Source organism: Gracilinanus agilis, chromosome 3 (genome assembly GCF_016433145.1).
Source record: "Gracilinanus agilis isolate LMUSP501 chromosome 3, AgileGrace, whole genome shotgun sequence".
NCBI classification, from domain to species: Eukaryota; Metazoa; Chordata; class Mammalia; order Didelphimorphia; family Didelphidae; genus Gracilinanus; species Gracilinanus agilis.
Window position 1 is genome coordinate 639,087,521 of NC_058132.1, and position 17,050 is coordinate 639,104,570.

At 40.2% G+C, this 17,050-nt stretch overlaps 2 protein-coding genes across 2 annotated transcripts in view; one reads left to right on the top strand and one right to left on the bottom strand.

The window, feature by feature from the left end:
- P2RY12 (purinergic receptor P2Y12) overlaps positions 1-667 on the bottom strand; it is a 69,598-nt gene extending 68,931 nt beyond the window's left edge. The window contains exon 1 of the mRNA XM_044670859.1: positions 594-667. The gene's annotated coding sequence lies outside the window, so the exon portion shown is untranslated. The remainder of the gene's footprint in view (positions 1-593) is intronic.
- Positions 1-17,050, top strand: part of MED12L (mediator complex subunit 12L) — a 386,104-nt gene that overhangs the window by 342,713 nt on the left and 26,341 nt on the right. The window contains exons 36-39 of the mRNA XM_044669473.1: positions 992-1,153; positions 4,496-4,861; positions 6,003-6,159; positions 10,504-10,736. Of these exons, the coding sequence (XP_044525408.1) occupies positions 992-1,153; positions 4,496-4,861; positions 6,003-6,159; positions 10,504-10,736 (918 nt within the window). The remainder of the gene's footprint in view (positions 1-991; positions 1,154-4,495; positions 4,862-6,002; positions 6,160-10,503; positions 10,737-17,050) is intronic.

The window sequence follows — 17,050 nt, forward strand, 5'->3', positions numbered from 1 at the left end:
ATTTTGTCTTCTCTCTCTCTCTCTCTCTCTCTCTCTCTCTCTCTCTCTCTCTATATATATATATATATATATATATATATATATATATATATATATATACACACACACATATATACACATATATATGTGTGTATATATATATTCTCACATATTCTAAATATATGAGAATATTTTCAGAAGGAAGAAGTATATGACAATCTGGCATTATTTCCATTTTGTCTTCTCTCTCTCTCTCTCTCTCTCTCTCTCTCTCTCTCTCTCTCTCTCTCTCTCTCTCTCTCTGGTTGCCCAGCCAGTATGTGTCAAATATATATATATATATATGTATATATATTCTAAATATACGAGGATATTTTCAGAAGGAAGAACTATCCAAAGCAAACAGGTCAAATGTCAAATTTTGGTTGTGACAGATTTCGCTCATAGTGCATCCCTATTGAGCCCGATAAGAAATTATCATTTTGTTGGAACCATCAAACTTCTGTTTTCTTCCATTCGCCACATCATTTATCACTTTCAGTGAAAACCATATCCAAAGAACAACATCCCACCCCCACCCCCACCAGAAAAGTCAAAATCGTCAGCTGCCTTACCAACAAAATGACCGAGAGTGACTTGTGGTCTGCTCTTGTCTAGGAGAGAACTTTTCGGTGGATTGGCGCCTGTGTTCTGATTTCTTACGCCACCCTGTATGTTTTGTCATGTTTGGGCTGTGTCTTTTATTGGACAAGAGGGCCTTAGCTTTATTTAGGTGCTATTTTTTTGCTTTAAATTGAAGAAATGAAAAAAAAAAAGTCAAGTCCAAACAGCACGCGCACACACACACACACACACACACACACACACACGCTCAATTATTTAGTAATGCATTAGAGAATAAATGTTCTAAAGAACATCCAGACTCAGGAAAGGGAAATGTTGCCTAACGGGGCTTCCTCATTTGTTTTCTGCCATCCCTGTAACTTTCCTTCCCACTTCTCTTTTCCTCCAGAAAGAGCTGGGGGACAAACGGTCAGAGAGTATCGACAAAGTTCGCCAGCTGCTACCTCTGCCCAAGCAGACCTGCGACGTCATCACCTGCGAGCCTATGGGATCTTTAATTGACACGAAGGGCAACAAAATCGCAGGATTTGACTCCATAGATAAGAAACAGGCAAGAGTAAATGTTTTCTTTAAACCTACATACACATCTTTCCTTCCCAGCTTTGCCATGAGTGTAGGGAAGGCATCCACTCTTAGATAATGCCTTTACGAGGGTATCTGAGAAATCACCAACCTCTTTTATTTCAGTAGCAGTTTCAGGACGTGTTTCTGTTTATTTGGTTTTTTTTTAATCTTTACCTTCCTCCTTAGAATTGATTGTAAGTATCAAGGACTAGGCAGTTGGAGTTAAGTGACTTGCCCAGGGTCACACAACCAGGCAGTGTCTGAGGCTAGATTTAAACCCAGGAATTCCCATTTCTGGTCCTGGCTTTCTATCCACTTAGTCACTTAGCTGCCTCTACCCACTGAGTTGTGTGTCTTTAAATTGTTGAGTAATGGGGAAGTAGCTCAATATCATCCATCTGGAACGTGTGGTCTTATTTTGTTGAACCCCATTTCTCAATGGTGAGATTAAAGATAAAGGAGGGAAAGCGTTAAAGGTTTTGAGACAAAAGATCTGGCTCTGAATATTGTCTCTCTGACATTCGCCAACCTCTGAATACTCACAGGAAAGTCATTTACCTGAATCTCACTTAAAATGGAAATAACACGTGATCCACCGTCCTTGTTATCTCATTGGATTTTAAGAGACAGAAAAAGGACTTAGACGTGTGATTTCATGAGGATAAGGAAATCATCTTCAAAAGTTGCCTAGAACCCTGGGAGTTTTAAGTGACTTGGCCCAGGTCGCCCAGCCAGTATGTGTCAGAGACAGGACTAGAACCCAGGTCTTCCTAGCTGAAAGACTAATTCTCTGTCATTCTATTCTTCCTCTGCACAAGTCTTTTGTGAGGATAAAATGAAATAATGTGTGAAGAGTACTAGGGATCTGTTTATTGCTCTAAAGCTGTCAAATAATGCCATTAATTACTATGATGGATGAAAATCGAGCCAAGTGGCACATTTAAATCAGTCAGATTGATAGAGAACTCTATAAATGAAAGCATGAAAGGAATAAACTACTCTAGTACTATTGAAGATACAGTAAAGGTTTATCATCAAACTTTGCTTGAAATCACCCAGAATTGTTCATTATCCTCAAATCGGCAAACGTTTGAGAGCCTGCTGTGGTGATTTAAAGCATTGATGTGAATATTCTAAAATATAGAAAGGCAGATTGGTCATCACAGGACTCAAGTTTGAATCTTCCTGACTCTTCCACTTACTACCCGGGTCATATTGGGCCAGGCAATTTGGCTTCCTAGACCTCAGTTTCCTTCTCAACAAAATGAGAGTGATTGGATTCAATTCTGTCTCCTAGTTCTAATCTGTGATTCAGAGCGTTTGGGTGCAACTGGGTCACTGAGGAGCCTGAGAGCCAGGTCTAGAGACAGGAGGTCCTGGGTTCAAATCTGGCCTCAGACACTTCCCAGTTGTGTGACTCTGGGCAAGTCACCTAACCCTCCTTTGCCTAGCCCTTACTACCCTTCTGCCTTGGAACCAATACATTGTATTGATTATAAGACAAAAGGTAAGGGTTTTGATTAAATAAATAAATGACAAGTATATTCTTTTTTTGAAAGCTATGTGGTGTAGTAGATAGTGCTAGGCCTAGAGATAGGAAGACCTGAGTTCAGATCCAGCCTCATACACTTACTAGCTGTATGACTGTGGACAAATCACTTCACCCTGTTTACCTCAGTTTCTTCATTTATAAAATGAACTGGGGAAGGAAATGGCAAACCATTCTAGCCAAAAAACCTCAAATAGTGTCACAAAGAAACAGATACAACTGAAACTACCAAATGACAAATATTATTTTTGCTGCGATTTAGACTAAAATTCTTTTGCAGACTTCTTGACAAAGGAAAATACTAAGAGACAGTCCAAGCTCATTTTATATGAGGAAAGATCTTTTTTTCCCCTTTCCAGGCTTAACATAACCCTTTCTGTAGGACTGGCCAAAATGGATTTGAGCTCTGAAAAGGAGTTGAACCAGCGTTAATAGAAACCCCAATAAAAATTAAAGGAAATTCAACTCTTCTGATACTTGGGTATCCGACAGAAATAACTATTACGGGGATGCCTGGGTGTTGTTTAATAGCTTCCTTTTGTTAATACCTGGACAGAGAAACATTTTTATTGAAGGGCTAGAGGTAGGTTCAGTAAAACAAGGGGCAAGGGCTAGAGATGCTTTTGTTTCTAAAAAATTACCTGGAAATGCCATTTTGTTATCAAATACATTTTTTTTTTTTACTTCTAGAAATAGGTAATGAATAAGATAATCTCCAAGCATTTATTATGGACCTTCTCTCTGCCAGAATCTGTGCTAGCCATCATAGAAGTACTGAGAATGTCACAGCCCCTATTTGCAGCATTCTAATGAGGGAGATGACAAATAATTGTAAAAAAAAAATTTGAAAGTTAACCTAGAGACGCAATAGTTAAATATTAGGGAGTTTGAGAGGGAGGCACCAGCAGTTGGAATCAGCAAAGTGTTCACGCAGAGAATGGCGCATGAGCTGAATTTTCAGGGAAGATCGGGACTTGGTGAGATGGAGGTAAGGGCTGAGGACATTCCAGGCACAGAAGAAGGCTCGTGCAAAAGTGAAGAATTGGGAACTTACGTTCTGAGTGAGGGTCAAAGAGAAGGTTGGTTTGACTGGATCTTAGCTCCTGGGTAGAGTCCAATGAGACTGGAAAATCCTGTGAGGCTGGAAGGAGAAAACCGGTTTGGCTGGATCTTAGAGCCTAGGAAGAGTCCATTGAGACTGGAGAGTCTTGTAAGGCTGGAAAGATAGTTTAAGGCCAGGTTTATGAGTCAAGTGAAGGTAAGGAGAGAGGGCATCCTTGGCTGAGTGATAGCCAGGACAAGGCCCAGAGATGGGGCGTTGTGTGACATCATATTGATATAATTTAAGTATGTACACAAATTCAAAGTGTGATTAGAATATGCCATTGGTTTTTGCCTTAAAAATTTATTTTTTGGTAGTGGCTAGGCAGCTTGGTGGATTGTAAAACCAGGCCTAGAAACAGGAGGTCCTCAATTCAAATCTGGTTTTAGACACTTCCCAGCTGTTTGACCTTGGACAAGCCACTTAATCCCTATTGCCTAGCCCTTACCGCAATTCTGCCTTGGAACCCATATACTGTGTTGATTCTAAGATGGAAGATAAGGGTTTAATCATTTTTAAATTTTGTTAATTGATTGTATTTTTAATTAACTTAAATAATGGAGTATATATTTTAAATCAATTAATTTTATGATATTTAAATGGCTTTTATTTGATTTGATGCTTTGGCCATGATATGTTTTAATGAGTGGTTTCATAGTCTATTCTTTTGCAAATAGGGTCTCCAGGTGTCCACAAAACAGAAAGTGTCCCCATGGGACCTATTTGAGGGTCACAAAAATCCAGCTCCCCTCTCTTGGGCCTGGTTCGGGACCGTTCGAGTGGACAGAAAGGTGATCAAGTACGAGGAACAACACCATCTTCTCCTCTACCACACCCATCCTACACCCAAACCCAGAAGCTACTACCTCGAGCCTCTGCCTCTGCCTCCCGAGGAGGAAGAGGAAGAGCCAACCACACCAGTCTCTCAGGAACCAGAAAGGAAATCAGCTGAGCTGTCTGATCAGGGGAAAACAGCAGCAGCAGATGAGGAAAAAAAAACAAAAGGGAGGAAGCGAAAGACCAAATCAAATTCAAGAGTTGATGTGAGTATGAAAGAACATGCTCCAGCCTTGCAGGAGTTAGGACACAGAGTGCTGATTGTGGTGCCCTGAAACGTAGGAGCTTATCAGAGCATGGCTGGTCTGCTGATGGCCAGTGGGTCGATCCCTTGACATTAGCATTATCCAAGAGTTCCCCTATAATTTAAACAGTTCTCATTAGAAGAAGGACCCTGTTCATTGGCTATTTGATCCATTTTGAAATATATTGCCAGCTTTAGAAATAGGAAATCTGGATTCTAGCCTGCTTTTGCCAGTTATTACCTTGGTGGGTACAAGCAAGTCATCTACCATCTATGGGCTTCAATTCCTATTTTCCAAAATGAAAGGAGATTAGACTAGACAACCTACAAGGCCCCTTCCAGTTCTAAAGCTGTGACCCTAAATGAGCCTTTGACAACAAGCATGATGTTGCCACGGGGGAAACAGGAGTCCTAGAGAGCTAAATTGCCTGGTCCAATATCACCCAGCTAGTACATGGAAGAGTTAGGATTTGAACTGGCGTCCTGTGATAAGGCTACATCTGACCCAATCAAAGCCATTGGTGATTTGTTGTTCTCAAAACCTAAATGTTTTAATATTTCTTCTGAGTGTTATCAAACTGCTACCTCTTGAAAAAAAAATAGTAATGAGGATTCTCTGTTACTGTTCTTGGAAGTGGAGGAATCCAGAACTTTCTTTTTGCCCTCCGTTCCACTTGTAGTTTCAATTTTAACTCTTTCTTCTACTCATCTGTTGCCACAACATTCCACATCAGAGATGGTTCAAGGAAGGCCCAGAAAACTTGAGATGAATTTTAGGTCTCTTCTTGGAATTGGCCACATTTGTGGGGTTAGTCATTGAATACATTATTTTAGCCTTGCCTCGTCTTCATTATCAGTCATTCGGTATCATAAAGGAAGACCCAACACCATGTGTTTAAAATCTTTCCCTTAAGAAGCTTTTTGAAGTGGGGACAGATCTGTAGAGAGCGTGTGCTAACTGGCATTCTCTTTCGTTTTTACATCCTTAAAAATAGCTCTGTAGTCTACAAGAGGACCCGTCCCCAAAAAGCGTAGGAAGAGTCTGCCTTGTTCATGTAGTATGTGGATTGTAATAACATTTCTTCTTACCATGTGTGTTGAAGGAATACCCACAGAACAACATATACCGAGTGCCTCCCAATTACTCACCAATTTCCTCCCAAATGATGCACCACCCTCAGTCGGCATTGTGGGGCTATAACATTATGGGACAACCACAACAACCTGGCTTCTTCCTGCAGAATCAGTCACTGGCACCAGGTATGTAAGATCACTTGTTCATCAGGGGGCTGTTTTCCCTTATCTCCTAGAAGGCGCTTTTGTTTTACTTTTTAAATAGACATTCAACAGACTTTATAAATCAGTGAAATTCATAAAAATGACTCAAGGATCTGGATTTCAGTGCTTGGCTGTAAAAGATTGGGAGGTTCCCTTCTTTGGCAGAGGATTTTTTTTTCCTTTTTAAATAAAATTTTATTGATATCTGTTGCTTAAAATAGCAGAATTTTGCCCAGTATCCCTCTTCATTTTATTTAAAATAAGAGTCATATCTGTGTGTGTATATTAACTTTGGTCTTGGAAAAAAAGCTGTTCATTTATACAGTGAGATTTGATTATAAATGAAAGAGATGAGGGCAACTAGACAACTCAGTAGACAGAGAGCCAGGCCTACAGATGAGAAGTCCTGGGTTCAAATCTGGCCTCAGACACTTCCTAGCTGGGTGACCCTGGCAAGTCACTTACCCCATTTTCCCAGCCCTTACTTCTCCTCAGCCTTAGAACCAATGCAATTTTGATTCTAATATGGAAGGTAAGGAAAAAGAAGGAAGGGAGGGAGGAAGGAAGGGGAGGGAAGAAGGAATAAAAAGAAAGGAGAGAGAAGAAAGAAAAAGAGAAAAGGAAGGAAGATAAAGCTCATACAAGTCATGTGGTCTACTCATAATATTTTTAGAACAAAGCACAATAAGATGCCTTCAGGCAGGACTTGTGTTTTATTGATCTATCTTGATCAGTACAGTATTTTCTACAACTAAGTATTAAATAATTATTTGTGGCTATTTACACAAATGAATGAAAGCCAGTTCTTTTACTCAAACTTATTAGATTTTATGTTGATCATTTTTTAAATACCTTGAGAAGATTGGATAGTAATCTGTGTTATAATACTCTGTGCCTGACACCTTTTACATTCTTTAAAGCACAAGTGCTAGGCCAGGTAGGTGGCTGGGTGGTTAGAGAGCCAGGCCTGGACATGGGAGATCCTGGGTTAAAATCTGGCCTCAGGCACTTCCTAGTTGTATGGCCCTGGACAAGTCACTTAGCCCCCATTGCCTACCCTTACCACTCTTCCACCTAAGACCCAGTTCACAGAAGTTAAGGGTTTAAAAACAAATTTAAAAAATAAATAAAAGTCATTGAGCACATGGTTCAGATTCTTAATAGTTTTTCGGACCTAGACATTCACTACTGCTACTTCCATAATTGAGCATTTCACTGATTTGTTTATCTTTATTGTTTAACCCCAACTGGATTTTATTTTTAAAATATTTCTTTTCTTTTTCTTTAAACCCTTACTGTCTGTGTAAAAATCAACTCAAAGACAGAAGGGTGAGGGCTAGGCAAAATAGATGAAGTGACTTGGAAGCTGGAAAGTGCCTGAGGTCAGATTTGAACCCAGGTCCTCCCATTTTCAGGCGTGGTACTTTATCCACTGTGCTACCTAGCTGTCCCTCAAAAGTATTTCTGATCAAAGAATAGCAATTAACACCTATTTAAACATATCTAAAGTATTCTTTATGGGGAAGACTGTTGTTCTACTTCATAAAATGGATAATCTTTGGAATGTGGAAGATGGTTTGTGAGGCAACCTCTTGCCATGTGATATGAAGCAATTGTGATTATATTAAGCTCAGACATTCTTTTTCAGGCTTGTGAGAGGTTTGCTGTAAAAATAGGAGCTCAGAAGTGCTGAGTTCTTGTTTTGACAGATTGTCCACTTCTGGTTTTGGGGTGTGCCAGGACTTTTTTGTCAGAATCACTGAAATGTTGCTAAGCCTGATGTTCCATGAATAATCCATTTCTCTGACTCACTATCGGAAGTTGGGTTGCATAAGTCAACCTCAAGATGTACAGTAGATGTTAGATCGATAATATACATCCTCTTTTTTTGCTATAAAATAATTCTGTTAATTATGTATAGCGCAGATTCATAAATTATTAATCATTAATAAGGCATTACTAATATAGATTATTAGACGCCGACTCTTTGCTAGGCTCACAAGTGTACTTCATTTAAAAGTTGCCATACAGCCCAGAGATTGCTTAATTGCTCTTTATTTAGAATCATATTGTCATGGAATCCTAAATGCTCAGAATTTTAAGATGCAAGGGACCTCTGAGGGCACGGGATCCAAGATTTTGAGCCGGAAGGAACTTTAGAGGCCAGCCAGCTCAATACTTTCATTTGACAGAAAAAGAAACTGAGACATGGAACTATTAAGTGGCTGACCCCAGTCACTGGGCTTCAGAGCCTGCATGAACCTCTAAATCTGGCACCTTAGCAGCCAGAACAACTCATATTTGAGAAAAGATCTTCTCAAAGAAATCTTTATTGTAATAAAGTGGCCATCACAAACTCTGCAGAAAACCAACCTTCCACGAGAGAAAATTCTCCAGAAGTCTCCAGAGGCAGATCATTCTATTCTGTTGAGCAGCTCATATTGGTCTAAAGCTTTTTTCCCCTTACATTTAGCCAAAATTGGCTTCTCTGCAGTTTCCTTTATGATTTCTAGTTCTCCCCTATGAGACCAGATGGTTATGGACTACAAATTGTTCATGACTTTTTTTCACTGTGCTATAGGCTCCTTGAGGACAGGAACTGTTTTTTGTTTGCCTCATTTCTGTATCCCCAGGGCCCTAGCACAATGCCTGGCACAGAGCAGGTACTCGATAAATGGCTTTTGATTGGTTGATCGATTGTCTCTCCCACCCTTCCCTTCTCCTCCTCCCTCCCCAGGCCCAAATCCGGACTAAAATATCATTCCATTCTTGTCTAGCATTCTCTGAAGCCCATTCTGCAGTCTGTCCTTCTTCCTCTGGACATGATATGGCCAATCAATGCCCTTCCTCAAATATGATGCCTAGAATTGAACACAGGGCTAAAATGTGTTCTGACTAGGGTCCATTACTGCTGAGCTGTTTTTGGCATCTTCTTCTCCAGGTATTATGGCATAGTGAACCTGGAAGACCTGAGTTCAAATCCCACTCCTGACTTATACTGGCTCTGTGACTCTAATCTCTCAGTGTTCAAGACAATTCTCTAAGACTGTGAGCTGGAAAAAAATCTCTTTAACAAGAGTTCCCTCCATGTTTGAAATCACTGCGCAATCCCCATCCCCTTTGCTTGTTTTCATACTATCTAAAGTAGAATTGAAACTGTCGTGGCTGTTTTCAACCTTCAAGAGAAAACACGTGAACCCAGTTGTAGTTAAAGGAGAGAGTCAGATACACATTCTAAGTAAATGTGTATGTGCATATTTTGGAATTAGAGGAGGGAAATCTCTGATTTATGCTCTTGAATGCAGAAGCTACAGAAGTGCTTCTTTAACAACAGAATACATTCTGACCTGAGCTAAAGGGAAAGAAGGGATAAAACTGAGAATGAGCATGCCAACAGGAAATGGAAGAGTCAGGGCCATCCTCTCTCTAACCAGTCATCCATTCTTCCTCTTCTTGTCTTGTGGTGTGTATAGAAAGAGTGACAGATTTGCCCGAGACATTGAGAGGTTATGGGACTTGTTTTCAGTTATACAGCCAATATATTTCATGAGCCCGACTGGAAAGTGTCCTGCTTTCTATCCACTATTCACACAGCCTTTCCTTTTTAATCTTGAAAAAGTTAGAATTATAATAAAGTGTGGGATTTGAATTCTCAAAAACTCCTAAGCAGTCTTCAAGCCAAATAGACTAAACTGAGTTCCTTAAGATTTTTTTCCCTCTATTTCTTTTTAAAACTCTTAGATTCTGTCTTATTATTAATCCTAAAATAGAAGAGCATCAAGGATTGGCAACTGGGATTAAGTAACTTACCTAGGGTCACACAATTAGGAAGTATCTGAGACCAGATTTGAACCCACGTCCTCTTGACTCCAGGACTGGCACTGTGACCACTGTGCTACCTGGCTGCTCTTACTTAAGCCTTTCAGATGTCTTTATTTCCCCTGCCAATCCACCACCAAGCTCATTTCTGCAAAATAGGCTCTCTTTTATTTAGAAATGTATTGTCATGGAATCATAACCCCTCAGAACTTTAAGGTCATAGGATCATAGATTTAGAACTGGAAGGAACCTTAGAGGCCAACTAGTTCAGAACCTTCATTTAACAGAAAAGGAAACTGAGGCACAGAACTATTAAGTGGCTTGGTTTAAAAATCACTCAAACCCATAATGCTGAAATTTCTTTAAAAGTTACTTTGGTGGTTTGGTTTCTAAACTCCTTCCTAACTCTAAGCTTGACAAAATAAATTCAGTCTAGTTCTTGAGGTTTGGGGTTCTCTGCTCGTACCCAGGATCTTGCAAAAGCTCTCTGTGTGTTGTTTCTTCTAGGCGGCTCTCGGCTGGATCCCACGGGCTCGTTTGTCCCCACCAACACAAAGCAAGCCCTCTCCAACATGCTGCAGAGGCGTTCGGGTACCATGATGCAGCCTCCCTCCATCCATGCCATCACGTCCCAGCAGCAGCTGATACAGATGAAGCTTATGCAGCAGCAGCAACAGCAGCAGCAACAACAACAGCAGCGACTCCTCAGACAACAAGCCCAAACAAGACCTTTCCAACAGGTTTGTCCAAATCCAGCACCCAGAGAATGTTGCTTGTTTCAGTCCTTCCAGCAGTTAGTGGTGTGGCGTGTGTGTGTGCACGCGTGTGTGTTTACAACACATTTTGCACTTGAGTTTCTCCATGCACGAGCTTATGCATCTGTGTCTTTCTTTGTACATAGTGCATAAATCCCAGAACATGGATATATTCATTCCAGCACTTTGTTCTGGCTCATAGCTTCAGTAGAGGAAAAGTCCTGGCCATATTTGGTTTATTAGCATTTATGGATAGATTTAGGTTGCTCTTCTCTTGTTATTCACACGATGCAGCATGTGGGGCTTGATCCTTCTTTCTATGCCTTCCCTGATTAACCCTGGCTCCTTCCTTGCTCTCTTTCCTCTTAGCCCTGGTGAATTGTCACCCCACAGCTCTCTTTTTACATTTGTAGCAGATGCCGCTTGGTAACTCTAATCCAGTGGGTTCCGCCAAGTTGGCTCTTCTCCTTAGCCAAACTGTAAGCTCCTGGGGAGTGGGGGGGAGGCAGGATCTCGAGTAGTTTCAGGTGTATTCATTCTCCTCCTGAACTAAACCATAAGCTCCTGGAGGTCAGGGTCTAAACTGCAATCTCTACTTGTGGTGCCTTCCACTGAAGTTTCAGTACAGTAAACATCCCATCGATTTCATTGCCTTCCACGCCTGTAGGATGAATGAAATGAAATTTGGTTTTGTGGAATTTAGAGTTTGTGAGAAAGGCAGTCTGCCCTCTTAAAAAAAATACACGAAGCAAAGATAGAGGTAAAAAAAAAAAATGACACGCTCAAGAGGAGGCACAGCTCTACAGTATGTAAAGAAATCAGTCTATTGGATTGAAAAATTAATAGAAAAGGAATCTCAGCATATACAGTTGTGCATTGCTGCAAGGAACTTTCATATGGAAAAATCTAAACTCCTCATACAAATAAAACAGACAACAACAAATCATGTTCCTACAGCGTTCAGTCTTTTGCAAAAGAACTTACCAGTGTGGGTCTCAGGAACATGATCTCTTCCTATGTTTGAAATTTCATCAGTCTTAAACTCTGTGATCCAAGCAACTTTTCAGTTACGCATCTGCTGTATAATGCCAGAGTCTGCCTCTGTTTCTGTGGACAAGGGATAATTTTTTTACTAAATTCTAGTGAAAAAAAGATTAAAAGGCAAATAGAATCATTGAGAGGAAGAGGCTAAAACAGGCTTAGACATGGGACGATTTTTTACTAAATTCTAGTGAAAGAAGGTTAAAAGGCAAATAGAATCATTGAGAGGAAGGAGCTAAATTCTTACAGGTTTGGGGAGAAGGCATTTTAAGAGAAAGGCAAAGATGAAAGATAAGAAAGACTTCACTATAAGAGAGAAAAGATTCATTTTAAAGGACGTGTATCCATCCACACTTACTGTGTTTATCATTAACTCTAAGACTATTGTCAGGATATGTTTTGACGCCTTTAAGAGTAGGTGATATTCTCTTGCCATTTACACAATGGAGAATGTTCTATCTCAGACAGGAGGTCTCAAGTTGCCACATATGAAAATAACATTCCCAAATATTGATAGGTTACTCATTTTCTCAAGATCAGACCAATGTAGAGATTATGCCTGTCTATTAGACAGCAGACTATTTATTAGATTAGGACGTTCATCAAAGGCCAATCAAAATGCCAAAAGATTTTTAGCTTTTACTGGAGTTAAATAAATGATATAACAAAAGTAAAATGCATTGCCAACCTTCACGGGCTATAGAAATGCTAGCAATCATCATTACTATTATGAAACAGGAAAATTGAACACTTGCCAAGTAGGAAGTCAACCCTTTCTCTATTAACTTAGAGTCTTAGAAAACTGCTTAGAGGATAGGGGACTTGTCCAGGATTTTATTGTTGCTCTTTAGTGGTGTCAATCTTTTAAATATTTATAAATAGGTGGGCAGCTGTGGTGACTCAGTGGATTGAGAGCCAGGCCTAGAGATGGGAGGTCCTGGGTTCAAATGTGACCTCAAATATTTCCTAGCTGTGTGGCCTTGGCAAGTCACTTGACCCCCATTGTCTAGCCCTTACCACTCTTCTGCCTTAGAACCAATATGCAGTATTGACTCTAAGATGGAAGGTAAGGGTTTAAAAAATTGTAAATAAATATGGGTAACTATTCAAATTAAGTGAATCTTCTCCCAAAGTCCATGAAGATTTTTCAAATTGGGAAGAATTCACAGGATATGCAAAAAGTCAAGTGGCTTGGTTCATGCTTTTTGAATTGAGAACATTTGCTAAAAGTAAGACTTAAGGGATTTTCACGTCCATGTGTTTTTTGCACATATGTACGGTTCAATTTATTGTATGACATGCTACACACAAGGCACTGTGCTCAAAGCTGGGGGATACCATGACAGAAGCCCTAAAGGAGATTGTATTCTTGGAGGACACACCACGGGTACAGATCAGTAAATAAAAGATAAAAGAAGGGGATCAGTTTGTGAGTTGAGCCCTTCTATAGCTTTAGCAAAAGACTTTAAGAAGATGATTATTTCAGTAATAGGTATTGTCCAAAACATAGCGCTTTAACAAGAGACCTGAGAGACAGAGTGACACAGTGGATAGTGTTGGTATTGGAGCAGGGAGGGTCTGAGTTCAAATACTCCCTCAGATATGTACAAATGGTGACCCTGGGCAAGTCCCTTAAGCTCTCTCTGCCCTGGGGTACTCTCTCTTAATGTAAAGGTACAGACAGATACAAATTATCATTGGTTAAAGGGAATTTCCATAGTGTAACTTCCCCTTGTCAGTGAAATTAGAAATCTACAGTAGAAACAAAAAAGAAGGAAAAGAAAGAAGAGAGGAGCTTTGCCCCTTGGATTAGCTTGACTAAAAATCTATGACCTTATGTCTAAGCATTCTTGTAAAATGAATTAATCTTTTCACTATAAGCTTCTATAAATACTGAATGTATAGTCTGCTGTCTGGCATTTGGGTTGCTTTTTAAAATGTTGGTTTATAAGTCAATGGGGAATTGAGGAACCCTCCACTTCGAATGTGAAAAACACTTTTATAGAATCTAATTTGTAAAGACCTTATTCTGCTCACTTACTCCCAAGGGAAACATGTTAGTCTTACCTACCATTGAATAAATGAAACTTTACATGAATAAAGTAGCAAGTACAGCCTAAAGGCCCTCAAAGAAGTTCACAATTATGCAATGAGCCCAAAATAGGCAGCATTTGAAATGTGAGGGCTTGAAAAGGGGACAGATTGCCTTTCCTGTGTCTCCTTTCAAAGGGCCTTGAAGAAAATGTTCCCAGACCATTGTTTTCTGTTGTTTTCTGTTATTAAACATCTGCATTTGTACTCCACATTGCCCTCACCCCAAAAATGAACAACCTTAACAGCCCTTCCTAAAAATGTTAGAATAACCATCCTGACTAGTACCATCTATCAGTACAATAACCATCTTAACCAAATACTCCCAATGTTATAATAGGCATCTTAACCAACTCCCTGCCCCACCACATGTTATAATGACATTCTTAAGCAACAAATATATTAATATTTGGATATAGTCATGCTGCTGCTTCTATGATTAATGTGTTCTTAATAAACAGTTTTGGACAAGACCCATGATCACTCCAGCATTAGGGATTTTCAGAATGGAAACTCCCATTTTGGGTGAAATGCCACAAGTCATCTGGGAGCCTGTATCTGTAGAGAATTGCCTGGAGACATTGAGAGGTTATCACTTTAAAAATAGGAACTTGGGGGGCATCTGGGTAGCTCAGTGGATGGAGAGCCAGGCCTACAGACAGGAGGTCCTGGGTTCAAATCTGGCCTCAGACACTTCCCAGCTGTGTGACCTTGGACAAGTCATTTGACCCCCCATTGTCTAGCCCTTACCAGTCTTCTGCCTTGGAGCCAATACATAGTATTGACTACTAGATGGAAGGTAAGGGTTTAAAAAAAATAAAAATAAATAAAAAATAAAAATGGGAACTTGTTAATTTTTGAATAGCTTATACAATTAACAATTCATTTTGTATTAGAGGTTTCCTCTTCTCCCTCACACATCTATAAATTTTACTTTGAAGACCAAAGGAATTCCTCTCTTCCATCCTTTGAATGTCTCTGATGTAAGTGATCAACCAGCATCTATTCCTTACACACCAGGTACCAGGACCTGGATGTGCTCTGGGGCAGGAACACAAAGGAAAAGAAAAAAAGGTCCCTGCCCTCCTGGAGCTTGCATTCTAATGGAGGAGACAGCAATCAAATCAATCAGTAAACATTTATTAAGCACCTATTCTATTATGTCCCAGGCACAGTGGATGCAGGGTTACAAAAAGAGACAAAAAGCAGTCTCTGCCCTCAAGGAGCTTACTGTCTAAAAGAGGAGACAACATGCAGACAAACATAGAGAGAGCAAGCCCTATACAGGATGCATAGGAAATAATTAACAGAGGGATGGCCCAAGAATTAAAAGAGATTGGGGAAGACCTTTTGTAGAAAATGAAATTTTAGTTGGGACTAAAAGGAGCCTGGGAAGTCAGTAGTTGGAGCAGAGGAGGGAGAGCTTTCTAGGCATGGGCAACAGCCAGAGAAAATGCCAGGAGCCAGGAGTTGGGATTGTATTATTCATTAAACAGCCAGGAGGTCAGTGTCACTGAACTGAAGAGTTCCTGTTGGAGAGTCAGGCATAAGAAGATAAGCAGACTGGAGAGGTAGAGCCAGCACTAGGTTATGTTAATGCCAAACACAGCATTTTGCTTTTGATCCTGGAGGTGTCAGTTGCTGCTGGCATCTAATACGTCTTTAGTGGCAGAACAAAGGATGACTTAGGGTGGGGAGAGAATCGAAGCTGGGCGACACATGCGCCAAAAAAAGGGCACAGACAAGATAACAAGGCAGATGGAAGGTAGCTTCAGAAGGGAGGACACTAGAACCTGGGGAGCTTAGGAAAAGTCTTCTGCTACAAAATGGCATCTGAGCCCAGTGTTGAAGGAAGCCAAGAATTCTAAAGTGGCAGAGGAGAGAAGGAGGAGCCTGCCAGGATAGAGGATAGCCAGTTCAAACACATGGAGGGGGGAGATGGATCAGCATGTGTGAGGAGTGGCGAGGAGAACAGGATGGCTAAATCATGAAGCATGGGGAGTGGTGTAATGTGTGAAAGGCATGGAAAGGTAGGAAGAGATCAACTTGCAAAAAGCTTTAAATACTCCAAGAAATTCTATAGGTAACAGGAAGTCTTCTCTCCTTCAGGAACAGGAACTTTCTTACCTTCTTTTCTTTAAGAGGAAAAAAAAATCACCTGTTTAGCTATTTTTTAAAGAATAAGACAGTGCTTTTAACATTAGTTCTTTGAACCCAAACACACTTACACTGAGGCTAATTGCCCAATTAATTATTCATTTATATGACACCTGCTACATACCAAAGGTTTTACAGTTACTACATTTGATCCTCACAGCCAGCATGGGAGGTAGATGATGTTATTTTCCCCATTTTACAGCTGAGGAAACTAAGGCAAACAGAGGTGAAGTGACTTGCCCAGGGTCATAGAACTAGGACATATCTAAGGTTGGGTTTGAACTGGAGACTTCTTGACTACAAGTTCAGGACTCTGTCCACAGCACCACCCAGCTATGTTACTTATTGGTTTTAAACTATTTACATCATATTTTGCCCATGCCCCCTCACCAGACCACCTTATATTGTAGAGGAAAAAATTGAGAAGATCTATCTTGAGTTTCTTCTTCCTCCTAATTCAGCATTTCTCATATCCTTGACATCAATCCTGTCTCTGTCTTTTGTTTCAGTTTCTGAGATCAATAGAGCTGTCTGTGCTTACTGCCTTTACTTCTTATTTCTTACATTCCTCTTAACGTCTTTGTCATCTGACTTTGGGTCTCACCTGTTGTCTGAAACCACTGGATTGTTCTCTGTGTGATCACCAGGGACCATTTGATAGCCAAATGTGGTAGATTTATTTTCAATTCTTATCCTTCTTTACCTTTCAGTATGTGGTGACACTGTCAACCACTCCATGCTACTGGATACTCTCCACCCTGGGTTTTTGTGATTCTGCTGTCTCCTAGTTCTTTTCCCCAATGTGACCACCCCTTCTCCATCTCCTCTGAAAGGTTTTATTGATGTCTGACCTTCTATGTGTTAGAATGTAAGTTCCTTGGGATAGGATCGTTTTGTCATTTGGATTTATATCCCCAGTATATATACCCAGTAAATGGTGTATATTTCCTAGGACTCTGTCCTGATCCTTCTTCTCCCTTTAAATTAGTTGTCCTGGGACTATCATTAGC